Here is a 27,101-nt window from a genome sequence, read left to right as displayed (position 1 = left end):
ATAAACGATGCTTTATAATCCGTTTTACTTGTTTTATAAAAAAATAAATATAAAACGGCATTTCATCAACCGTTTTAGTGTTTTTAAAAAATCAAACCTAACGATAGATCGTGTCTCGTTTTACCTATTACATACCCCATTTTTAAAAAAATATAAAAAATCACCCTAACGGTCTTTCGTGTTCCGTTTTACATTTTTTAAAAATTAACCCTGAAACGTTCCTTCATGTCACGTTTTGGTTTTATAATTAAAAAAATAAATGGCAGAAATGGAGGACGAAGTTCCGTTTTGCCTTCTTATTTGTAACAACACCTAACAGACGCACACAACTGTCTCTCACTTTACAAACACAATTGTTGTGTCTCTCACTTTGCAAACACAACGGTCTCCTGCTTCTCACTTTGAAAACCTAAATTTCAAATATCAAGATAAAAAATTTTATATAAATATTTATTAAAATTCTTACAGATTTATTAATGGCTTCGGGTTCGGGATCTGGAGCACAATTGGTTACAGTGATTGCGTGGATTTATACCAATGGTAATATACGACAAACTCAATTAGAGGGTTACGTATATGATAAACCGGTTTCTAAGCAAGTAAGACTCGATTCTAGTATGAATTTCAATAATTTGCGCAAGGTATTATTTTTGAAATTGAAAATTGATAGGAGTTTGTATGATTTTAAGTTGTGTCATCGGTGGAAAAATTTCAATGATATGAAATTTGGTATTATTCGGGTTGATGATGATGATGATGTTGAGATGATGTTCGGAATTATTGTTTTGAATGAACCTCCTTTCTTTACTGAAATTTATTTACAAAAAATTTCAACTTGTGCATTGATTGAAACAAGTTCGAGCGTTGTGGAAACTAGTTCGAGAGTTTCCGAGAGGAGTGGTAGTAGGGGTTTTGATTGTCAAACTATTAGTAGTATGTATATTGGTGGTGATACGGTTAGTAGTAGAGGATTGGATGCATATGATGTTGTTGAGTCGGCTTTTATTACACAGGAGGAGACATTGTAGCCAATGAAGTTGAGGGAGGGGATGATATTCGACTCAAAAAAAGTGTTGATGCATACGGTTAGAGATTTTCATATCCGGAATCATCAAGAGATTAAGATGGTTAGATCAAGTGATGTGTATTGCATTGTGGTTTGCTAGGTTGCGAAAATCACTTGGGAAATTTCAAATTATGGAAACTTCGGGACCACACACATGTTTGCGCACCACCGTTACTCAAGACCATCCTAATTTGACATCTCATGATATTCTTGAACTAGTTAAGGATCAAATCGTAGTCAATCCCACGGTTAAGGAAAAAGTGTTGATGGCCACGATGAAAAGTATTTTTGGTTACCAACCGGGAAGAAAGAAGATTAGAGATGCCAAAAATCTAGCAATGGATGAGGAACATGGATCTTGGGAAGGATAATATGACCTCCCTTTTTTGATGGAAGCGTTACAATATTTTGATGTGGGAACCAATGTTGATTGGGTTTTTAAGGAGGATAAGATGGAAGATCGTGGGAGCTTAGAGGTATTGTAATATCCCGTATTTTTAGAATTATTATAATTATTATTTGAATATATATATATGTGCTTTTATGATTTAGAAGGAATAAAATGGTGGATATTTTATTCCTGTTTGACGAGTTGGTGTTATTATATGGTAATGTGTTAATTGTTAAGTGTTATATCGATCCTTGTTAATTTCTAAAAATATTTACTTAAATGTATTATTTTCAAAAGTTTATTTAAAAACCGATCATTTTATTGATATCGGTAAATTGAGTTCGTTTAGTAATATTAGGGATTGGATGGATATTCTGTCAACTATGTGTTATATGTAATATTAATCGTGTGGGACTCAGTTGTGATTGAGGATTATTGTATTATTAATTACTGAGTCGTATCATTTTGTTTTTATCTTTTAAACTAATTTTATTGAAAATTTAATTTCACAAATATTTAAATTATCTTGAAAATTATTTTTATAACTTTATAATTACAATAATTATTTTTGGGATTAATTTTACCCGCGCGTTGAATCGTTTAATTGTTAAAAGCGGGTATAAATTGCATTTAAAAAAGTATTTTAAAATTTCAAAATTTATGTTTTTATAAACTTCGGGATATTTGTAACATTTTAAGACTATCTCGTAATTTTCTGAACTTGTTTTGAGTATAGTTTGGTTCGCTATTTGTGAAATGCGGATACGAGTTGCACTTCAAAAATGTTTTAAAAATTATGAAAATTTTATTTTATCAGTTTCCATATATTCCGAGAATTTTAGAATTATTTCAGTAATTGTTCGAATTTTGTTTGCACACAACCTGGTTCGTTAAAATGCGGGTTGCGGAACAGAATTGGACTGGATGGAAGGAAATATGTGTTATATTTTCTCATATAATTAGATAAGTGGCATACAGCTGTGTTTTTGGTAATATAATAATATATAGAATATTGGGGATAGATAACCACAATCATCTTCAACCCTCTTTTTCACTCGATCTCTCGAACTCTCTCAACTCCTCTTTCCCATCTCTCTTGCAATCTCTCTCTTCTCTCTTTTCTCCTTTTCTCCCCTCCTCCTTAATTCTTTCGCCGTCCGTGTTCTGTTCCATTTTCCGGTAAGTCTGGCCCCTCTATTTTCCGGCCTCGTCCCCGTTTTCCTGTCCGTTTGGTTACCTGAAGCACATATATACACGCATATCTGTGTGTACATGTGCCTGAGTAGTAAGAAATAATGTTGTGTTGGCCTGAGTTTTCGTTTTTTCCGTGTTACCGCCGGTTTTCCGGCGAGGGGGCCTGTGCAGTGGGTTTGCGTGATTTACACACGCGTGTGGCATGTGTAAATTGTGCAGTGATGTGTTGGTCTTGTTTTTGTTGTCCGTTGTAATATCGATTATTTCTGAAATTTAATTTTTAATTCTACAGGAATTGTTGATTAGTTCGTGAAATAATAAATCATTCGTGCGGGAAAATGATTTTAATAATCGGCGGAATTTCGCGTTGGAAACCCGAGAATTAATCGGGTACCCGTGAAATTTTGTCGCCGTCCGCGATGAATTTCGATGAGCGGACGGTGGATGGTGATGATATAATTCTGAGTCCTAATATTTTAAAATAAATAAATAAATACGAGTATAAATATAAGATGTAATAATAATAATTAATTAGTTTGAATCGGTGATTGGGATTTATGAAATGGAGTTTGGTTGTGTTGGTGGAATGAATTGTTGGATTGTTTGTTGTTGTGATTTGACGTCGAGTTCTTCGACGGGTAGGCCGATAAACAAAGGAGACGCTGCCCGATTTTCGTTAAATTAATTCCGAAAATACGAAAACGAAGCCTACTATTATCGGAGACGTCGAACGAGGCTATATAATTAAATTTTACAAAACCTAATTACGTGTTGGGACAAGATATTTTTATAAATAAACCGTTTATCCGTTTAATACAAAACGAACGCCTCTAGACTCAGAAAAATATTCTGATTTCAATAAAAATACTTTTGAGACCTAATTTCTTTTGTATTGAAAGGCCGTTTGATTTTTGAATCTTTCTGAGTCTATTTTTGATCGATAAATACTGTTATTAACCCAATTTCAGTTTTAAACATACTGAGTCAAATGTTTTGACGAACCGAGTCATATGTGATATGAATTATGTGATACGCTGAGTTATGTGTTTACGTGTTATGTGAATTATGTGTGTATGTGGATCAAGAGTCCTGTGTGTGTCTGTTTTAATTATATGTGAGCTATCGTATGGGTAGACGATAGGCTTTTGACGCGCAGTTCATCGAGTTATTATCATTTAGACGATTAAAGTTATATCTTTTAATTATAGATGCGGATCGTTCGAGTGATCAGGACAGGGTGTTGGATACAGAATGAGATGGAATGGCATTGGATATCTGGTGTCTAGCAATCGCAGGAGCAGCATATCGGTGAAGTGTTGAAAAGCAGGATGATGATATTTTAAGACAGAATGTCAGAATAGATGCGTCATTTCGAGTGTGACTAACTGCTAAAACCCAAAGGCAAGTACCCCTGACTTCACTTATCGTTCAAGTGATGTTTATTTCAATTCATATTATGCAAGTATCCCTATCATCACTTATTGTTCAAGTGATATTTATTTTAAATCTTCTTATGAAAGTATTGCTTTCCCTATTCTCAGTTCTGAATATATAAATGTTTTACATATCGCTGAATTAAATAATTTTGTTTATGCAAGTATTCTTCTGCTATTCTATGTTCAGAATAGCTAAGTGATTTTACTTATCAACCTACTGGATTTATAAATGTTTTGGATTTTGAGAAAAGTGATTTGGTTGCGAATATTCCTGCCCAAGTAAATGGGGGAATAAAATTATTTCGGGTGTCGATTATTATGACCCCTTCTCAATAAAAGGTTTTAAGATTGGATCATAATTGCGTAAGTGACCGGGACGGACGGTCCAGCGGAGGGCTATTTCTAAGTGCCATATGGAATATTATGACACAATTTTGCCACAGGCAGGTATATTTCCTTTTCTTTGAGTACTCGTGTTTTTGGGGTCACGTTTCTACGAATCATGACCTTGTGCTATCACACGGGTTGATCAGCATGTGATAGTACGTCCATCGGAGAATGATCCCAATCTAAATTATCATATCATTTTTGATATTCATAGAATAAATGATTTATCAATTGTACTATTTTGGATTAAAGTTATTCTTTTTTATCACTCAGTTTCGGAAAATTACAGGGTTTATAAATGAATTCGAAGTTCAGATTGTTGCTGCAGCATTAGTTGCTCAGTGATAATTAGAATCTTGAATGAATTGGGATCTTCTTAATTATTCAACCCGTCCTTATCAGGCTGGTTTAGCAGGCTAAGTCTATGGAAACTTAGTCGATAATGATGGATACTGAATTGTTAGGAATTTCTTGAATGTTGTTTTATGGATAGCTGAACAACAAAATAAGTCTTAACTTCAAGAGTTCGGTTTTGAATAAAGTTTATGATTCATTCCATGATCATTGTTTCGTGTTATTGTTGTTTACGATATTTATGTAAACACTGTTTTACGAGTTTTATCCTCGTCAAGATTTAAAGGATTGCTGAAGCCTTTTGCTCAAAAATATCAAAAGAGTTTTGAATACAGTGAGAAACAACTATCCGATTCTTTAATAAATTTTCTAATTCAGCATTTATGATTTTTAAATGTTCTGCTATGATGCAAATGTCAGTTTTATATCAAAAAGACCATATATATATTATAATGATCTTGCTGAGCATTTTTTTCGCTGATACTTGCCTGTTTTTCAATTTAACCTCCAGTGAGGATTAACTTGCGCTGTTTAGCTGCGTAATTCGAGGAAGCAAAGGAGAAGCTTTTTGAAGGTGGTTGGTCCAGGGTTTGCGAACTGGTGTAAGTTCTGTTGTATAAAGTTGTTTATATTATATTATATTATATTATAGTTGTGTATTTTATAGTTGGGCCTAGTATACTTCTTTTCGAAGTTATACTAGCGGGTTAAGTTTTGAGATTGAGAACTGTTGAAAAGAGTTTTAAAAGAAAGTGAAAAATTTATTTGTGGAATTTGGATATCTTGTTTCTAGAACTGTAACCTTAAAAGATCTTGGATTAGTTTGGGGTCATTTATGATAAATATCTTCCGTTGGCATTCATTTATTGATTTAACAGGTTAATTTGGATTGAGATTTCATAGTGACGACCAAATCCTCTGACCCCGGATTTGGGGGCGTTAAAGGTTGGTATCAGAGCTGAGGTTATAGTAAACTAGAAACGAGAGTGTGTAGGAGTGTGTATAGTTATGTGAGGACGCTTGAGCTCATATCGAGTTCATGTTGGACTATTGGATATAGTACCAACGAGTAAGTTAAGATAGGCGCATTCGTTCGAGATGGTTGTGTTCAGCTGGATGGAACTCCGGGAAGCTGCAAAATTCTACTGTGGAATCTTCCGAGACTACAATTCGCCGACGATGGAGATTATCGTTATCCTTGGAACGTGAAGAAGTGTCTAGAAGTGGATGACGACTTAACAGAAGAGTTCAAATAGAAGATAAATATTAAGACCTTGGCAATACCTTCTCTCTCCATAACTTCTTTTGACCTCTCTCAAAAGAGGTATCTGTTAGAAGAATATATTCCCTAACACTCGTTTAATCATTTTATGTCATAATTTTTGTTCTTTGGATTTCATTCTTCTCCAGAAATATCAGCTTTGAAATCTTTTCAGTTTTATTCATTTGAGTTTGAATTCCTTTTATGTTCTTTCATTCTGACTGAGATGAACAACCCTATCTATAAGGGGACACAAGGTATACCTGTCTGTGTGATAGGAGTTGGATGGGACGCCATCACTTGTGTGTGTTGTGAATACATGAAGGTTGACAACCTTTAGTAGTGTCTTACTTTGGGCACGCAATACCAAGTTCGTTTGATCATATTGATCTCTCAGTTATTCTTTTATTTCAATAATACTTTTTCTCAAATTCAGATTTTGGTCCCGTTATGACATCAAATTCTTTTTTTTTTGAAATTCCATGATTTTATCATTCCAAATATTCGAAGGTATGTCAATCAAGTTAAGCTGAGTATCCTAGTCAAGTCAAAGCAGGGTTATGTGATGGGATTACCACTAGCAACAGTGGACTGTGATGCGGTTATAATATCAGTGGCATATACCGAAGTCATTATGTTTCTTTACTTCTTTCTCTATCTATCTCTCTCTCTTTCTTTTCTTTCTCTGTGTCTTTCTCTCTATTCTTCTTTCTCGCAATCAGTAAAAGCGATTCTATTGGCGAATTGGTCAAAGGATATGTGGAAGGAACGATAGTAAGGAGAGAAGCTCCCGTGATCATTATGTTATACAAAGACTCCAAGTTTTAATTGTAAATTTTAACAAAAGTTACATATGCAAGATTGGGAAGTTGGCTAGAATATCCCTAGTGCTCTCTTCTGCTGATTTCATGGACGGAATCCATATAAGGGGGGTAGATTGTAATATCCCGTATTTTTAGAATTATTATAATTATTATTTAAATATATATATAAGTGCTTTTATGATTTAGAAAGAATAAAATGGTGGATATTTTATTCTTGTTTGACGAGTTGGTGTTATTATATGGTAATGTATTAATTGTTAAGTGTTATATTGATCCTTGTTAATTTCTAAAAATATTTACTTAAATGTATTATTTTCAAAAGTTTATTTGAAAACCGATCATTTTATTGATATCGGTAAATTGAGTTCGTTTAGTAATATTAGGGATTGGATGGATATTCTGTCTACTATGTGTTATATGTAATATTAATCGTGTGGGACTCAGTTGTGATTGAGGATTATTGTATTATTAATTACTGAGTCGTATCATTTTGTTTTTATCTTTAAAACTACTTTTATTGAAAATTTAATTTCATAAATATTTAAATTATCTTGAAAATTATTTTTATAACTTTATAATTACAATAATTATTTTTGGGATTAATTTTACCCGCGCGTTGAATCGTTTAATTATTAAAAGCAGGTATAAATTGCATTTAAAAAAGTATTTTAAAATTTCAAAATTTATGTTTTTATAAACTTCAGGATATTTGTAACATTTTAAGACTATTCTCGTGATTTTCTGAACTTGTTTTGAGTATAGTTTGGTTCGCTATTTGTGAAATGCGGATACGAGTTGCACTTCAAAAATATTTTAAAAATTATGAAAATTTTATTTTATCAGTTTCCATATATTCCGAGAATTTTAGAATTATTTCAGTAATTGTTCGAGTTTTGTTTGCACACATCCTGGTTCGTTAAAATGCGGGTTGCGGAACAGAATTGGACTGGATGGAAGGGAATACGTGTTATATTTTCTCATATAATTAGATATGTGGCATACAACTGTGTTTTTGGTAATATAATAATATATAGAATATTGGGGATAGATAACCACAGTCATCTTCATCCCTCTTTTTCACTTGATCTCTCGAACTCTCTCAACTCCTCTTTACCATCTCTCTCACAATCTCTCTCTTCTCTCTTTTCTCCTTTTCTCCCCTCCTCCTTAATTCTTTCGCCGTCCGTGTTCTGTTCCATTTTCCGGTAAGTCTGGCCCCTCTATTTTCCGGCCTCGTCCCCGTTTTCCTGTCCGTTTGGTTACCTGAAGCACATATATACACGCATATCTGTGTGTACATGTGCCTGAGTAGTAAGAAATTAATGCTGTGTTGGCCTGAGTTTTCGTTTTTGCCGGGTTACCGCCGGTTTTCCGGCGAGGTGGCCTGTGCAGTGGGTTTGCGTGATTTACACACGCGTGTGGCATGTGTAAATTGTGCAGTGATGTGTTGGTCTTGTTTTTGTTGTCCGTTGTAATATCGATTATTTCTGAAATTTAATTTTAATTCAGCAGGAATTGTTGATTAGTTCGTGAAATAATAAATCATTCATGCGGGAAAATGATTTTAATAATCGGCGGAATTTCGCGTTGGAAACCCGAGAATTAATCGGGTACCCGTCAAATTTTGTCGCCGTCCGCGATGAATTTCGAGGAGCGGACGGTGGACGGTGATGATATAATTATGAGTCCTAATATGTTAGATATATTTGATAATGTCATGGCTAATATGTTTTATGTTTAGATTTCAGATCTTATTTGAACAGAACAAATCAGTACTTAACTGATCAGTACTTATACTGGAAGTCAGAACTTAAGGGATATCAGTACTTATGTTATCAGGAGATAGATATCAGAACTTAAGTGCTGAAGGACGATCAGATAAGGACAGTAGCTGATTAAAGTTAAGAAGATCAAGATAAACATAAGAAGAGATATGCATGAAGAAGGAATTCCGTGAAGAATGGAATACTTGGAATAGAAGATATCTGATTGATATATTTTAGGAAGCAGAATTATATTCCATATCAATTAGCGAATATCTTGTAACTGTGTAGTATATAAACACAGAAATAGAGTTTACACTATATGTGTTATCATTATCGAGAATATTATTTAGTATAACTCTAGCAGCTCTCGTGATATTTTGTTCATCACTGAGAGATAACAGTTCCAGATTGTAACAGAGTTTATTGTTTAAATAAAGTTTGTTTTCTGTTACATAAGTTCTTGAAGTTCGATTTGATTGTGATAAACACTGTATTCACCCCCTCTACAGTGAAAGTGTGACCTAACAAGTGGTATCAGAGCTATCTGTTAACACACATACAGTTAAAGATCCAAACACAGTCATGTCTGACACAGAAACTCCAACTAAGCCTACCAAAACTGAGGAATCATCAAAGACATCAATTCAGAGTCGATATGAGACTATCAGAGTTCCCATATTGAGACCATCTGAATATCCCATATGGAAGGTAAGGATGACCATGTTTCTGGAAGCAACAGATCCAGAATACCTTGATAGAATCAGGGAAGGGCCTCACAAACCTACCAAGCTCGCTGTTGTAGTTCCAGGTGAAGCAGCAATGACCGTACCAAAGGAAAAGAATGATTACACTGCTGAAGATATAGCATCTATTGCTAAGGATGCCAAGGTACGTCACTTATTGCATAGTGCCATTGATAATGTAATGTCAAACAGGGTAATCAACTGCAAGACTGCTAAGGAGATATGGGATGCACTGGAGACAAGGTGTCAAGGAACTGAAACAGTTAAGAAGAACAGGAAGACAATACTCACTCAAGAGTATGAACACTTTGACTCTAGGACTAATGAGTCATTGACTGATGTGTATGAAAGATTTGTCAAACTCTTGAATGACTTGTCATTGGTTAATAAGGAGTATGATCTTGAAGATACAAATCTCAAATTCCTGTTAGCTCTTCCTGAATGTTGGGATTTGAAGGCAACAACAATAAGAGACAACTACAATCTTGATGAAACAACTCTTGATGAAATCTATGGAATGCTCAAGACTCATGAACTTGAGATGGAACAAAGAAGCAAGAGAAAAGGAGGAAAGTCAAGGACAGTTGCTCTCAAGGTTGAAGAGGAATCCCCCAAACCATCTTCCTCAAAGAAAGATAAGGGTAAAGCTCTTATCATAAAATCTGATACTGAGTCATCAAGTTCTGAGAGTGATGATGACTCAGATTCTGAAAGCTTGCCTGAAACTGATGCTGATGAGGAGATGATGAAGCTGTGTGCTCTTATGGTGAAAGGAATCACAAAGATTGCATACAGGAAGTTCAGGAAGGGAAAGAAGTTTTCCAGGAAAGGCATAAGTTCTGATAAGAAGAATTTCAGAAGATCTGAAGGAAAAGGAGGAAAGTCTGACAAAGGAGATTATGCTAATGTTAAATGTTATAATTGTGGTGAGAAAGGCCACATATCTCCTGAGTGCAAGAAGACCAAGAATGACAAAGGCAAAGCTCTTGTCACAAAGCAGAAAAGCTGGACAGACACCTCAGACTCTGAAAGTGAGGAGAACTATGCATTGATGGCAAATGCTGAAAAATCAAGTTCTGAGAGCAGTTCTGAAACTGCTGAAACAAAGGTACCTCAGACTACTTATGCTTTTCATACTGATGATATTAATGAGTTGAGAAGATATCTTAAAACCATGTTTGTTAGTTATAGAGATCAAACTTTAACATGTGAAAGATTAACTTCTGAAAATCTTGCTTTTAAGAAAAGAAACAATTTCTTAGAAAAAGAGTTAGTCATGTTTCATCAAACTCAGAAGGATAGAGATGATGCTTTTTATGTTAGGGATGAAGTGCTAAAAATGAATGAATCTCTAAAAACTGAGTTAGAAAAGGAGAAAGAGATTATCAGAACTTGGACTAACTCTGGCAAAACAACTCAAAATTTGCTGAGCAGTGGAAACTGGAAAGAGGGCTTAGGTTATGAAGAAAATAATGAAAAAGGAACTGAAGAAATTAAGCCTGTTGATAAGCAAAAGCCGAAGTTAAAACCTGTTAAGTTTGTAACTGAAAAATCCGAAACTGAGAAATCAGAAGTTAAAAAGGAATTAGCTTCTGACAAACTAAAACAGGAAAAGACAGCTGAAGTTAACATAGGCTTAATGACAAAGAAGCAGCTTAAGCATAAGCTGAAAGATGTTAAGAATGCAAACAAGGTAAAATCACCTAGGAAAAACAGGAATGGAAAGGAAGGTGTGAATAAAAGCAATAACTATAAATCTATTCCTGATGCTCCTAGGAAAGCATGTTATAACTGTGGAAGTTCTAACCATCTGGCTTCTTTTTGCAGGAAGAATAAGAATATTAACTCCTTATCTACAAAGTCAGGAGTTAAGAGTCAGTCTGTTAGATACAAACCACAAAATCCTTGTTTTCATTGTGGTAGTTTATGGCATTCCATTTATACTTGTAAGGAATATCATAGTTTGTACTATGATTATTATCAAATAAAACCTTCTTTAAAGAAAGTTTCTGTTGTTCCTTCTAGTATAAGTTCTGATAAGAAAACTGTTAACATAAAATCTGATGTTAAATCCGCTGCAAATGTTAACAAACCTAAAAAGGCCAAAGGATCCAAGCAAGTCTGGGTCCTTAAAACTAATAATTAGTGGTCTTTTTGATTGCAGGGCAACAGGAAAAATATTTTAGTTCTGGACAGTGGATGTTCAGGACACATGACTGGAAATAAGGCCCTGCTATCAGACTTTGTGGAGAAAGCTGGCCCAAGTGTTTCTTATGGAGATGGCAACATTGGAAAAACTTTGGGATATGGCAATATCAATCTTGGGAATGTCATCATTAAAGATGTAGCTCTAGTCTCAGGACTTAAACACAACTTACTGAGTATAAGTCAAATCTGTGACAGAGGTTATCATGTTGATTTCTTTGCAGAACATTGTGAAATAGTTAGTAAATCTAAAGGAAAAATTGTTCTAAAGGGATTCAGGCGTGGTAACATTTATGAAGCTAAGCTTTCAACAAGTTCTGATGGTTCTGCAATCTGTTTAGTGAGTAGAGCCTCAACTGAAGAAAGCTGGAATTGGCACAAGAAACTCTCTCATTTAAACTTCAACAAGATAAATGAACTGATCAAGAAAGATCTTGTGAGAGGACTGCCAAAATCAGTGTTTGTTCCTGATGGTCTTTGTGACTCATGTCAGAAGGCTAAACAAAGAAAATCTTCATTCAAGAGCAAGACTGAATCATCAATTCTTGAGCCTTATTATCTACTTCATGTTGATCTATTTGGTCCAGTGAATGTCATGTCTATTGCAAAGAAGAAATATGCGTTGGTCATAGTAGATGAGTTCACCAGATACACATGGGTGTATTTCTTGCACACAAAAAGTGAAACTGCATCTATCCTGATTGATCATGTCAAACATCTGGATAAATTGATCAAAGATTCTGTGAAAATTTTGAGGAGTGATAATGGCACTGAATTCAAGAATTTGATAATGGAAGAGTTCTGCAACAATCATGGAATAAAGCAAGAATTTTCTGCTCCTGGAACTCCACAGCAAAATGGAGTTGTTGAAAGGAAGAATAGAACTCTAATTGAAGCTGCACGAACAATGCTTGAAGAAGCAAAGCTTCCAACCTATTTCTGGGCTGAAGCTGTGCAGACTGCTTGTTTTACTCAAAATGCAACACTCATTAACAAGCATGGAAAAACACCATATGAGATGGTGAAGAACAAGAAGCCAAATCTCATATACTTTCATGTATTTGGATGTAAATGTTTTGTTCTCAAGACTCATCCTGAACAGCTATCCAAGTTTGATCTAAAAGCTGATGAGGGAATCTTTGTAGGATATCCACTTTCTACAAAAGCCTTCAGAGTCTATAATTTGAGAACAAAAGTGGTCATGGAATCTATCAATGTCTCTTTTGATGACAAGAAGATCACTGGACTTGAAGATTGCATTGATCATGATAAGCTGAGATTTGAAAATGAAGATTCATATTCTGATATCTCAAGTCCTGACAGTCTAAGTCCTGATACTGTAAATTCTGATGGATTAAACTCTGATGTTATTGAAACTGTGGTGACTACGTCAAAGGAAGATGCACCAATGCAGGGGGAGCATACTCAAGATATTATCACATCTCAAGAAGCATCAGAACATACATCTGGCTCTTCAAATTCTGATTCGTCAAGTTCTGATAAGCCAAGTACTGACAGTGCTGAAAATCTAAATACTGAAGGATCCAACTCAGAGAGCATAATTTCAGGGGGAGCATCAGAAAATGAAACCGAAGACAGCATGAATCATGGGGGAGCATCCAGTTCTAGAGAAAATCTTCCATCTGCAAGGAAGTGGACAAAATCACATACACCTGATTTAATAATTGGAAATCCTGAGGCAGGTGTCAGAACTAGAACAGGTACTTCGAATGAATGTCTTTACAATTCTTTTCTCTCTCAGTCTGAGCCAAAGAAAGTGGAAGAAGCTCTTCAAGATGCTGATTGGGTGCAAGCAATGCAGGAAGAGTTGAATGAATTTGAAAGAAACAAAGTCTGGACCTTAGTGCCAAGACCCAAGAATAGATCGGTTGTTGGTACAAAGTGGGTATTCAGAAACAAAACTGACAGTGATGGCATAATTGTAAGGAACAAGGCAAGGCTGGTTGCAAAAGGATATTCTCAACAGGAGGGAATTGACTATGATGAAACATTTGCTCCAGTTGCTAGGTTAGAAGCCATAAGGATATTCATGGCTTATGCTGCTCACAAAAAGTTTACTGTCTTTCAAATGGATGTGAAAAGTGCTTTTCTCAATGGAGAATTGGAAGAGGAAGTATATGTTGAACAACCTCCAGGCTTTGTAGATTCCAAACATCCAGATTATGTCTACAGGCTTGATAAAGCACTTTATGGACTTAAGCAAGCTCCAAGAGCATGGTATGAGACTTTAGCTCAGTTTCTTCTGGAAAGTGGATTCAACAGAGGAACTATTGACAAAACATTGTTCTATCTCAATCATGGCAAGGACTTACTTCTGATCCAGATTTATGTTGATGATATTATTTTTGGGTCTCCAAATGACAAACTTTGCAAAAAGTTTGCCAACCTAATGCAGTCAAGATATCAGATGAGTATGATGGGAGAACTTAGTTATTTTCTGGGCCTTCAAGTCAAGCAGACTGAAGAAGGAACTTTTATTTGTCAATCTAAGTATACCAGAAACTTGCTGAAGAAATTTGGAATGCAAGACTGTTCAAGTGCATCCACTCCCATGGCCACTGCAACAAAACTGGATAAGGATACTGGTAATTCAGTAGATATTACTGATTACAGAGGTATGATTGGCTCACTTCTCTATCTAACTGCTAGTAGACCAGATATCATGTTTGCTACCTGTCTTTGTGCAAGATTTCAAGCAGATCCAAGAGAACCTCACTTAACAGCTGTAAAAAGAATCTTTAAGTATCTTAAAGGAACAGCTGATCTAGGATTATGGTATCCTAGAGAATCAGATTTTAAATTAATAGGTTACTCAGATGCAGATTTTGCAGGTTGCAAAATTGACAGGAAAAGCACAAGTGGAAGCTGCCAATTTCTTGGAGGCAGGTTGGTTTCTTGGTATAGCAAGAAACAAAAGTCAATTTCCACATCAACTGCAGAAGCAGAGTATATTGCTGCAGGAAGCTGCTGTGCACAGATTCTCTGGATGAAGAATCAGTTACTGGATTATGGGTTAACATATTTCAAAATCCCTATTTACTGTGATAATCAAAGTGCTATTGCTATGACAGGTAATCCAGTTCAACACTCTATGACAAAGCACATCAGCATCAGGTACCATTTCATCAGGGAACATGTGGATGAAGGTACAGTGGAATTGCATTTTGTTCCCACAGATCAACAAGTAGCAGATATCTTCACAAAACCACTGTGTGAAGCTACCTTTTCAAAATTGGTAAATGAACTTGGAATGATTTCAGGTTCTTTCTCTAAATCTGCTTAAACTTGTTCTATGTTATCAGACTTTATGATCAGTATTTACAGAATTAATCTCTTTGTATATTCTGTGCATTAATTGATAAATGTCTTTAAGTACTGACTGTTGTCTGATATATGTTTCTAAACTCTGATAAGTGATATGTCTGTTTCAGTAACTATTTAATCCCATGAGGATAACTGTGCTAGATACTGACCTACTAGTCTTCAATAAACAAATGATCCCATGAAAGAAGTAATTATTTCTGTGGAAATCTTATGACACAAGCAAATTCTGATAACTGAGCTTAGTTAAGTTTACTTTGTATATCTTATTACTAAGTCACAAATTAGAATAATGCTACTCATCTGTTTAAGTTCTGATTCTAGTAAAACTGCTGAATGTACTAAGTGCTGATAAACCTCACTTATCAAAAGAAAAAGAAAAAGAATCAAAGAATAATATCAGGTACTCCTTTGAGATCTAGAGTAAAAATGTGAATGGGACGACCCAAGTGCATTGCTGGTATTAAGTAAATATGCATTAGAAAAGCAAAATATTTTTCTTGGTGACTTTTCACACTCTATGATTACTGGAGAAATACTCTGATAATAGCATAAATTCTAATAAACAGTCGTGACTCACTTACACTGAGAAGCCTCTGTAAAATAGAATTTCAAAAGATGCATAAAATTAGCACAAAAACAGTAGAGGTGGACTCATGCATGAACTCATTTATCAGTAGGTTTCAGGATAATGACAGCTCTTTAGCAAAATTTTAATTATGACTTATTTCTACGATGTACTGAAGTAGATCAGACTTTACTCTTTGTCTGTTATTTAGCTTAATGCACACACACATCACTCCATATGAATGATGAAATTTCTGTGGTGGTCTATGTTATTTTAGATAAACAGTCATTGTGTCACTTCTGCACAAATTCTGAGGACAAGTTCTAGTTCCACGTTCTGATGATTAAGTTCTGACGTTCATAACTAAGAACTTGTATGAGTATTTACTAAGATAGATATCCCTTGTTCGAGTTAAGACATTATGTTCTGATGACTGTTAAGTTCTGGTATAGGTCTAAGTTCTGATTTTTCAGTCTAACCCTTTACTTGACTTATCTGTGAATAAAATTTGGTAACAGTCTCAGATTAATTTCGAAATGTTGAAGTGGAAGATTAATAGTCTATGGTTAAAACATAATGGCACTCGTCCTTGAACAGATCACTCTTGTTACATGTGCACATTCCTTTTCCAATGACTGTTATTCTTTTTCAAAGTCTAGGGAGACGAGGTAGAATTACTTCTACCTGTCAGCATTCAATTTCTTTGCGTCTCTTGGCATTCTCTTGCCTATATATACACCCACTTCACATCAGTCTTTCCATCACATTCTTCTCACACACTTATCCTCCTTCTTCTGTCAAAAACAAAATGGTTCGATTCAACATGTTTTTGAACACACAAACCTTCACAATGGAACTCAGTTGTGCTGAGTGGCGGCAGGAGTGGCATATAACAGCCATTCCTGAGGAGATCTGGGACTCTGTCCCACAGGAGGTGCTGGCTCACCTTCTATTCTTCGAGATGGATTATCATCGCCATCTGGAGCGCCTGGAGGAGGAAAGGCGGGAAGCTATCCGTCAGCAAGAGCGAATCATTCGACTCGCTATCTTGTTTGTCGAAGATAGGAAGAGGAAGATGACTTAATCTCGTCTTCTTCATGTTCTTCTTCATCCTCAGCTTTGTCAGGCTTCTTAGCTAGGACTAAAACTGTTGATGTTAGGATTAGAAGCTTAGGGAAAATCTTGTATTGATGTAATTTCTATTTCATATATGTATTGACTTGATATATTAATGAAAACTGTCTTTACTTCAAGATTTTGTCTCTGAGTTATTTTATCTTGTGTTGATAAATCCTGCTTGATATTCTGATGACCATTTAAATTTTGTTTTTATTTAAGTTCTGATTCTCCGTCAGCACTTATTCATAGAAATTATCTCGGTCATTTTTAACATGATTCATTTTCAGAATATTAATGTTGCAGTGAAAAACAATCCAATCAGTGATAACGGGTTAAAATTTGAATTGTTTCCCTTGATAAAAGGAACAGTTTTTTTTCCTTGAAACTCGGCAAATTGGTAAGTCATGATTACTGTTTTCTCGAGCCCAGTAACTATCCGTTATTACTGCATGTCTGACAGGTGTCCAACGGTAACATTTTTTTGTATAAGTACAGCAGAGAGAAGATTTCTTTCATCTTTTTAATTTCTTCATCTTCTATCTCTCTTCTTACTTTTACTCTCTTTCACTTTACTATTTCCGTTGTTTTCATACAGATATTATCTCAAACACCTAACAGGCATACTTGAATTTCAATATTTTTTTTTTCACATGGCACCAAAGGATTTAATCATTGATGGAGCAAAGTTCGTTCCAAACAACTATGCTGCAATTCTTGATCATACTGAAGCTCCATCTGAATTGCATTTTGTGCAAGATCTTCTTGCACATAGTGAGGTTGGGTACGCCTTAACTCAGCCTGAATTCTTTTCAAGTCAACAAGTTCTGAGGTTCTGGAGGACTGGCGTTTTTGATGATGGTGGTAACCGTGGAACTCCCAATATTATTTTCCAAGTGGGTGATTCATCTTTTGTAGTCACTCCTGGTACAGTACGCAGGGCTTTACATCTTCCAGAGGATTGTACTTTCTCAGTTCCAGAGGACTCAGCCCTTCGGGAGTTAATGGCTGAATTGGGATATGAAAAGAGTCTGACGAAACTTGGACAATTGAAACGGGCTAATATCAGAAGAGAATGGAGTTTCTTCTTCGATTGCATCACCAAGACCTTTGGCAACAAGTGTTCAAATTTTGATGCCATCCCAATTCTAAGTCAGCACATCGGGTATGCTATTATCCATCAAACTCATTTTGATTTTGCAACTGGAATAATTGGTTTTATTGGGGATAGGATGACAGAGGATCGAGATGTTGTTTATTTTGCTAGATTCTGTCAACTTATTTATACGTATTGTACTGCTGAACCCCAGTTAGTCAGCACTCAAACCCCACCTTTTAAGGTTGCAAAAAGGTACTTTAACGACCTGATAAATGCTGACACAAAGAAATCACTGGTGAGACAATTACAGATTCCTCAGTCTGTGAAACAGATTCTGGTAAATGCTGATCCAGCTACTTACAAATCTGTTTACTCAAATGTTCAACCAACTCACCATAACCAAAATCCATCAACCTCAGTCCCTACCTCTCATTCTACTCAACCTACCTTCAGAACTTATCTCAAATCCTATCTCTCCACTTCACAGAATGCTCAACCTTCTTCTTCAGCACCTACTGTGAAGCCTACATCCTCTAAGCCAAAGAGAACAAAGACTGTTCCTCAAACATCTCAGAAGAAGCGGAGGATTACTTTGAGAGATGAATCAGATTCTGAGGATCAGATTCCATCTTCAGAACCTATGATATATGAAGCTGAGAAGGCAACTTCTCAGAAGGATTCTGCAATTGGGGGTTCTAGGCTTCTCAAGAGGCTTAGACGTATGACGGTTCCTGCAACTCCCAAGGAATCCACATCAACAAGGAAGTACAAGAAACAGAGGGCACAGAGGCCAGTTTCAGATGATGAGGAGGAAGCAGCTAAGGAAGGGGATCAGGAATCTCTGATCTCGCAAGACAAGGAATTTGCTCCAGTCACTTCTTCTCCGTCAACTCAATCTCAGGAACCTGAATCTGACAAGGCTAATTCACCTTCTATATCTCTTGTTGATCCAGGCACAAGTGCTGAAATTGATATTCAGAACTTGGTTGTGCCTGAAATACTTTTGTTAGAAGCTCCAACAACAAATAATCCTTCCACAACACCTGTTACTGATGCTGTTCAAACTCCAGAGTTATCACTATCACCTTCTCTGCATCAAGATGATGATCAGATTTTAGGTGAGCATCAGGATATGGCTGTTGATCAGAACCTAGTATCCGATCAGCAATTAGAGGATGTTGAAGCCTCCATTGCTACTCACACAGTTGTCTTATCAGAAGATACTGATTCTTTAAGTTCTGATGCTGCAAATGTTGGAGATACTGGTGAAGCTGCTACAACTGTAGATGCTGATGCAGCAGGTCCTTCAGGACATACTCCTCCATTGACTCTTCCTAAGTCTGAACTGCTAAAGGAGTTTGTTATCAGGGATGCACCAGTACCTTGGAGTGAAACTCCTGCAGGTCAGGAGTGGACTAAGGAATGGAACTCAGTTTCATGTGTTCCAAATGCTTTACATCTTGCTGAGCACTTGACTAAAGCTGATGAAATGTTAAATTCTGATGATTTTAAAACCCAGCTTAGAGTCACTGCATTGAGTACTAAACATCTACAAGGTCTTCATTCCAATACTCATGCAGAGCTACACAAGATTCAGGAGAACTTTATTAAACAGGAACAAGTTTGGAAACTTGATAAGAAAAAGTTCTTCCAACCTACCATTGACAGGGTTGCTTATATTGAGAAAACTCAAGAGAAGCAACAAGCTCAGATTGATCAAATTCTGACAAATCAAGCTTCTCAGCAATCGCAACTTACTGAAATCCAGACCTCAGTGGAACTACTTATCTCTCTTTTATTACCTGCTGATGCCAAAAAGGGGGAGAAGGTAATTAAGTCCAAATGCAAAACCAACAAGTCACTGCAAGGAAAGGATGATGGAAAAGATGACCAAGGAAACTCTGGAATGGGTAGTGGTCATAGTCAAGGTAGAAGGTTTACATCAAGACAAGCTAGTCACAGAACAAGTTCTGATACTGGGAAAAGAATAAGTTCTGCTGCTGGTAAAAGGATAAGTTCTGATGAACTTCTAGATCTTGATGAGGAAATGTCAAGACAGTTATTTCTTCAAGAAAATCCAGGGATGGACTTGGAAAGTTTAAAGGAAGAAGAAGCCAGACTTAAATCAGAGAAAGTCATATCTAAATCTGAAGCTTCTGGTAAAAAGTTACTTCCAAAACCTAAAGGCATTGTGATCAAAGAAAGGATACATACTGAAGAAACTTTGGCTAGATCACAACCACAGATAGATCCAAGATCCAAGGGTAAAGAAAAGGTTGGTGAACCTATCAAGCCTTATGTACCTCCTGAGGAAGAAGAAATTACTGATGGAAAAGATAATCTTGCTCTGACTTCAAGAAAAGTTCTTAAAACAACCTCTGACATGGCTCAAGTTGTTCAGAGTCAAGAAATTGTAAGTTCTGATATTCAGAAGAAGCAAGTAACCTCTGACAGTGCTCAAGTTAACTTGATATCAGAAAATAAATCTAAAACACTCCTACCAGGATTCACTAAAGCAAAACAGACTCAATCTTTGAAGACTACTTCAAGTGGTTTTGAAGCAAGAGTAGTTACTGGAAAGGAAGCTAGAGATAAAACTGGATTGGGAAGTGCTGATGAAAGAAGAGTACACAACACTACTGATGATCCAACTTCCTTGTGTGAACCAGGTATTGGAGCAACTCCTGAAAGATTGAATCAACTAGAATCTGTACAGATGGTTTACCATACCTACTTGAAAGAATACATCATGTTGTATTTCATGACAGATGGTAGGGTTTATCATATAAGACAAAATGCCATTCCGTTGAAGTATTTTGAAGAATTGGAGCATGTATTGTTCTTACTTCAAGTGGATGACAGAATAACAGAGACTGCTGCAAACTACTTAAAGGAACAGATTCAGAGACAGAAAAGACTTTATTCTGTTAAGTCTGACAGCAGATATGTTCCAAAGTACAGAAATCACAATGGTGATATTGTTGATATGAAGCCTAATACTGCACAGATCAGAACATATCTTGGTATTAAGGGGCTTGAATTCAATCTAGAGTCTAATAAAGCTTATGTCATAAGACTAGATCGGGAGTTGAGAAAAGCAAAGATTAATGATCTCAGAGCTGCAATATTTCAAGCTGATGAAGATACTGCAGAGCTTAAAGATGTCAAACGGAGAATGATTGATGAACTCAGATATGCTGAGAAATGTTTGTTGAAGAATTATCTCAGAACAACTCCTGACATCAGAGAGATCAGAAAATGATGAAGCCAAGTCGAAGATCTACAACTGCTTAAATTCTGATATTTATACAGATTGAAGTTGTTATCAGAAGTTGAATTGGTAAAAACTTGAAGGACTGTAAGTTGTAGTTATCTTGTCTATTTCTCATGCATTTGTACTTAATGTTTTTGACATCATCAAATATCTGTTAAACTTGTATATTTTGTTAATTTACAAGTTGGGGGAGATTGTTAGATATATTTGATAATGTCATGGCTAATATGTTTTATGTTTAGATTTCAGATCTTATTTGAACAGAACAAATCAGTACTTAACTGATCAGTACTTATACTGGAAGTCAGAACTTAAGGGATATCAGTACTTATGTTATCAGGAGATAGATATCAGAACTTAAGTGCTGAAGGACGATCAGATAAGGACAGTAGCTGATTAAAGTTAAGAAGATCAAGATAAACATAAGAAGAGATATGCATGAAGAAGGAATTCCGTGAAGAATGGAATACTTGGAATAGAAGATATCTGATTGATATATTTTAGGAAGCAGAATTATATTCCATATCAATTAGCGAATATCTTGTAACTGTGTAGTATATAAACACAGAAATAGAGTTTACACTATATGTGTTATCATTATCGAGAATATTATTTAGTATAACTCTAGCAGCTCTCGTGATATTTTGTTCATCACTGAGAGATAACAGTTCCAGATTGTAACAGAGTTTATTGTTTAAATAAAGTTTGTTTTCTGTTACATAAGTTCTTGAAGTTCGATTTGATTGTGATAAACACTGTATTCACCCCCTCTACAGTGAAAGTGTGACCTAACATAATATTTTAAAATAAATAAATAAATATGAGTATAAATATAAGATGTAATAATAATAATTAATTAGTTTGAATCGGTGATTGAGATTTATGAAATGGAGTTTGGTTGTATTGGTGGAATGAATTGTTGGATTGTTTGTTGTTGTGATTTGACGTCGAGTTTTTCGACGGGTAGGCCGATAAACAAAGGAGATGCTGCCCGATTTTCGGTAAATTAATTCCGAAAATACGGAAACGTAACCTACTATTATCGGAGACGTCGAACGAGGTTATATAATTAAATTTTACTAAACCTAATTACGTGTAGGACAAGATATTTTTATAAATAAACCGTTTATCCGTTTAATACAAAACGAACGCCTCTAGACTCAGAAAAATATTCCGATTTCAATAAAAATACTTTTGAGACCTAATTTCTTTTGTATTGAAAGGCCGTTTGATTTTTGAATCTTTCTGAGTCGATTTTTGATCGATAAATACTGTTATTAACCCGATTTCAGTTTTAAACGTACCAAGTCAAATATTTTGACGAACCGAGTCATATGTGATATGAATTATGTGATACGTGAGTTATGTGTTTACGTGTTATGTGAATTATGTGTGTATGTGGATCAAGAGTCCTGTGTGTGTCTGTTTTAATTATATGTGAGCTATCGTATGGGTAGATGATAGGCTTTTGACGCGCAGTTCATCGAGTTATTATCATTTAGACGATTAAAGTTATATCTTTTAATTATAGATACGGATCGTTCGAGTGATCAGGACAGGGTGTTGGATAAAGAATGAGATGGAATGGCATTGGATATCTGGTGTCTTGCAATCGCAGGAGCAGCATATCGGTGAAGTGTTGAAAAGCAGGATGATGATATTTTAAGACAGAATGTCAGAATAGATGCGTCATTTCGAGTGTGACTAACTGCTAAAACCCAAAGGCAAGTACCCCTGACTTCACTTATCGTTCAAGTGATGTTTATTTCAATTCATATTATGCAAGTATCCCTATCATCACTTATTGTTCAAGTGATATTTATTTTAAATCTTCTTATGCAAGTATTGCTTTCCCTATTCTCAGTTCTGAATAGATAAATGTTTTACATATCGCTGAATTAAGTAATTCTGTTTATGCAAGTATTCTTCTGCTATTCTATGTTCAGAATAGCTAAGTGATTTTACTTATCAACCTACTGGATTTATAAATATTTTGGATTTTGAGAAAAGTGATTTGGTTGCGAATATTTCTGCCCAAGTAAATGGGGGAATAAAATTATTTCGGGTGTCGATTATTATGACCCCTTCTCAATAAAAGGTTTTAAGATTAGATCATAATTGTGTAAGTGACCGGGACGGACAGTCCAGTGGAGGGCTATTTCTAAGTACCATATGGAATATTATGACACAATTTTGCCACAGGCAGGTATATTGCATTTTGTTTGAGTACTCGTGTTTTTGGGGTCACGTTTCTACGAATCATGACCTTGTGCTATCATACGGGCTGATCAGCATGTGATAGTACGTCCGTCGGAGAATGATCCCAATCTAAATTATCATATCATTTTTGATATTCATAGAATAAATGATTTATCAATTGTACTGTTTTGGATTAAAGTTATTCTTTCTTATCACTTAGTTTCGGAAAATTACAGGGTTTATAAATGAATTCGAAGTTCAGATTGTTGCTGCAGCATTAGTTGCTCAGTGATAATTACAATCTTGAATGAATTGGGATCTTCTTAATTATTCAACCTGTCCTTATCAGGCTGGTTTAGCAGGCTAAGTCTATGGAAACTTAGTCGATAATGATGGATACTGAATTGTTAGGAATTTCTTGAACGTTGTTTTATGGATAACTGAACAACAAAATAAGTCTTAACTTTAAGAGTTCGGTTTTGAATAAAGTTTATGATTCATTCCATGATCATTGTTTCGTGTTATTGTTGTTTACGATATTTATGTAAACACTGTTTTACGAGTTTTATCCTTGTCAAGATTCAAAGGATTGCTGAAGCCTTTTGCTCAAAAATATCAAAAGAGTTTTGAATACAGTGAGAAACAACTATCCGATTCTTTAATAAATTTTCTAATTCAGCAATTATGATTTTTAAATGTTCTGCTATGATGCAGATGTCGGTTATATATCAAAAAGACCATATATACATTATAATGATCTTGCTGAGCATTTTTTTCGCTCATACTTGCCTGTTTTTCAATTTAACCTCCAGTGAGGATTAACTTGCGCTGTTTAGCTGCGTAATTCGAGGAAGCAAAGGAGAAGCTTTTTGAAGGTGGTTGGTCCAGGGTTTGCGAACTGGTGTAAGTTCTGTTGTATAAAGTTGTTTATATTATATTATATTATAGTTGTGTATTTTATAGTTGGGCCTAGTATACTTCTTTTCGAAGTTATACTAGCAGGTTAAGTTTTAAGATTGAGAACTGTTGAAAAGAGTTTTAAAAGAAAGTGAAAAATTTATTTGTGGAATTTGGATATCTTGTTTCTAGAACTGTAACCTTAAAAGATCTTGGATTAGTTTGGGTCATTTATGATAAATATCTTCCGCTGGCATTCATTTATTGATTTAACAGGTTAATTTGGATTGAGATTTCATAGTGACGACCAAATCCTCTGACCCCGGATTTGGGGGCGTTACAGGTATTCTATCTTTTTATACTAGTATCGTATAGATTTTTAAATGCTTTTCCATATTTATGTAATGTTTTGTAGTTAACGAGTATATACTATGTCTTTATTTGGAACAGGAAGTGACATTAAAGAGACTCTTCTGGGCTTTCAAACCATGCATTGATGGATTTGAGCATTGTATGTATGTCATACATATAGATGGGACTCACTTATGCGGTCCATATCCGGGTGTACTATTGAGTGTTGTGGCAGTGGATGAGTTTAGTCATATTCTTCCACTTGCATTTGCCATTGTCGAATCTCAGAATGTTTCTAGTTGGGGGTGGTTCATGGACAGATTGAGGAGATTTGTGGAAGGTAGGAGATATGGGATTTGTGTCATTTCTGATAGACATGCTGGTATTATTGTTGCTACGCAACAGACAGGATGGTGCGAGCCCCTTGACCATCATAGATTTTGCATTAGACACTTGGCTACAAATTTTTGTACTGCACATAGGAGAAAGGGATTGAAAAATAGGTTAGTTGAGTTGGATTCTTAGGTGCAAGAGAAGAAGTTTGAATTTTTTTGGGAACAATTATTGATTGTGGAGCCTAGGACGGCGGAATGGTTTGAGGATAAACCATTAAGTAAATGGTCTTTAGCATATGATGGAGGGAAACGTTTTGGCATGATGAGCACCAACCATGCGGAAAGTTGGAACAACGCGATCCTTGATGCTAGAAAGCTCCCGATTAGTTCATTGGTTAGAGCACTGTTTTTGAAGACGATTGAGTATTTTGATGAAAGGCGTTTGGAAACTGCAACCGAATTATCTAAAGGTCGATTGTTTACTAATTATGCAAGCAAGAGGTTAAGTCGGTCCATTGTGCGTGCTAGGGGTCATAATGTTAAAGTTTATGATCGAAATTCTTTGTTGTTTGAAGTAGTCACTAGGAAAGTTGACCAAAAGGGGGGGGGGAATAAACATACCGTTAGGATTCACGAGTACTTGTATTCTTGTGGAAAATGGCAAACGTATCGTATTCCTTGTTCTCATGTTATAGCATGTTGCGTGCATTTGAAATTGAGTCATGAATTGTTGGTTGACGAAATATATAGGTTAGAGAATGTATCGATGGTTTACAATGGTGTTTTCAAACCCATTCTGAGCAAAGGAGATTCTCGTTGGCCGACGGGTATTAAATTTCCAACCGTGATCCATGATAAAGATGTTGAGAAAAAGAAAGGAAGAAGGAAGTCGACAAGATATCAAAATGCGATGGATTTTCAAGCACCTAAGGGGAAAAAATGAGTTGTTTTAGTGATTTGTTTAGGAATAATGTTGCCTAAAAAATGTATTGAATTTGAAGATTTTTATTAATTATTTTAATGTATTTGTGTGTTATGTTATTGTCAATTTAATTATATGGTTTAATTCCTAAAAAAATGAGTTCTTTTATAATGTTTTGATGTATTTTAGTAAAAAATTAAAAAAAATCTAGTAGGTGGTGAAAAGAATAGAGGCTGCTGAAGTTCATCAGGCAAAATGGTTCTTTAAATAACATTTACGCTCAAACAGCACATCGTGTTCTGTTTTGTGTCTAAAATATTCTTCAAAAATGTTTCTCGAATCCCCGTTTTACATTTTTATTATTTTTTAAAAAAAAGAAAAATGTTTATTATCGATCATTTAAACGATTTTTATACCGCGTTTAACTTTTTAAAAAACAAGAAAACGATTTTTTAACCTCCGTTTTAGTCTAAGTGTTCCAGTTATGTTTTCTCTTTTATTTTTTTAATATCATCAGCATAACGGGGTACTAATCCAAGACTTACGTTTTTGTTCTCTTCGAAAACTATGCTTTTTCATTATGGGGCTTTTGAACTGGGAAATAAAGGCAAATAAACCATGTTGATCTTGTGGATAGGTTGGTCATTGGAGTAAGGACTGTCCGAGTAAGAAAGCTAAGAAAGCTGGTGTAATATCCTGTAAATTTTAGAAAAATAATAATAATAGAATAATATAATGAAAAGGATTAAAATTAGATAAGGACTAGGATTTAAAATTGGTTTAGACTAATGAGCCTAAAATTTGGATCAGACTCTAATATGGATAACTCGTAGGTTAAGGAATATGGTATTGTATCTTTATAAATACACCACATTCGTCTTCCTCGTTTTTAGTTGTCAAAATTCGTAAGGCTTTTCTACATAAAATCAACAGTCTTGTAAAATTCGTAGTTAATTCATCGTAAGTCAGAATTCATTGATTTTAGACTTTTCGAAAAGATCTTTTTGTTCTCTACAACTTTCGTGTTTTGAGTTTTCCAATAAAACATCGTTTAGAGGGTTAAAATTGCTAAATAAAGATCTAGGCAGAACTGGAATCGTGGAAATATTCAAGATTTTAGATGTTTCGTGTTTGATGAGTTATAATTGATTCAATATGTGTTCTGATATGAATTATCTATTTGCGTGACAATTAACTTTTCGTTACTCTGTATTATTTGTTTGATATGTATTATGCAAGTAACTTTTCGTTGCTCTATATTATTTATTTTGCCTACGTATTTTGTAAGTAGCTATTCATTGCTCCGTATTACTTGTTTGCTTATGTGTTTTGTAAGTAACTATTCGTTGCTCCGTATTATTTTTTTGCTTA

At 35.2% G+C, this 27,101-nt stretch overlaps 1 protein-coding gene across 1 annotated transcript; it reads left to right on the top strand.

The window, feature by feature from the left end:
• The first annotated feature begins 1,455 nt into the window (after positions 1–1,455).
• LOC141696490 (uncharacterized) lies at positions 1,456–25,751 on the top strand. Its single transcript, XM_074500624.1, has 3 exons — positions 1,456–1,542; positions 24,573–24,976; positions 25,055–25,751. The coding sequence occupies exons 1-3, from the start codon at positions 1,456–1,458 to the stop codon at positions 25,749–25,751; spliced, it is 1,188 nt and encodes a 395-aa protein (XP_074356725.1).
• The last annotated feature ends 1,350 nt before the right edge of the window (positions 25,752–27,101 follow it).

This window comes from Apium graveolens, chromosome 11 (assembly GCF_009905375.1).
Source record: "Apium graveolens cultivar Ventura chromosome 11, ASM990537v1, whole genome shotgun sequence".
Classification (NCBI taxonomy): Eukaryota; Viridiplantae; Streptophyta; class Magnoliopsida; order Apiales; family Apiaceae; genus Apium; species Apium graveolens.
Note: the sequence above shows the minus strand (reverse complement) of the source record. Positions and strands in the feature narration are given on the sequence as shown.

Bases quoted from the DNA above. Each gene is read 5' to 3' on its own strand.
- LOC141696490 (XM_074500624.1), top strand. From the start codon at position 1,456: ATGGAAGCGTTACAATATTTTGATGTGGGAACCAATGTTGATTGGGTT. The intron at 1,543-24,572 runs GTATTGTAATAT...TATTTGGAACAG, and splicing joins AAGATCGTGGGAGCTTAGAG to GAAGTGACATTAAAGAGACT. The intron at 24,977-25,054 runs GTTAGTTGAGTT...TGTGGAGCCTAG, and splicing joins AGAAAGGGATTGAAAAATAG to GACGGCGGAATGGTTTGAGG.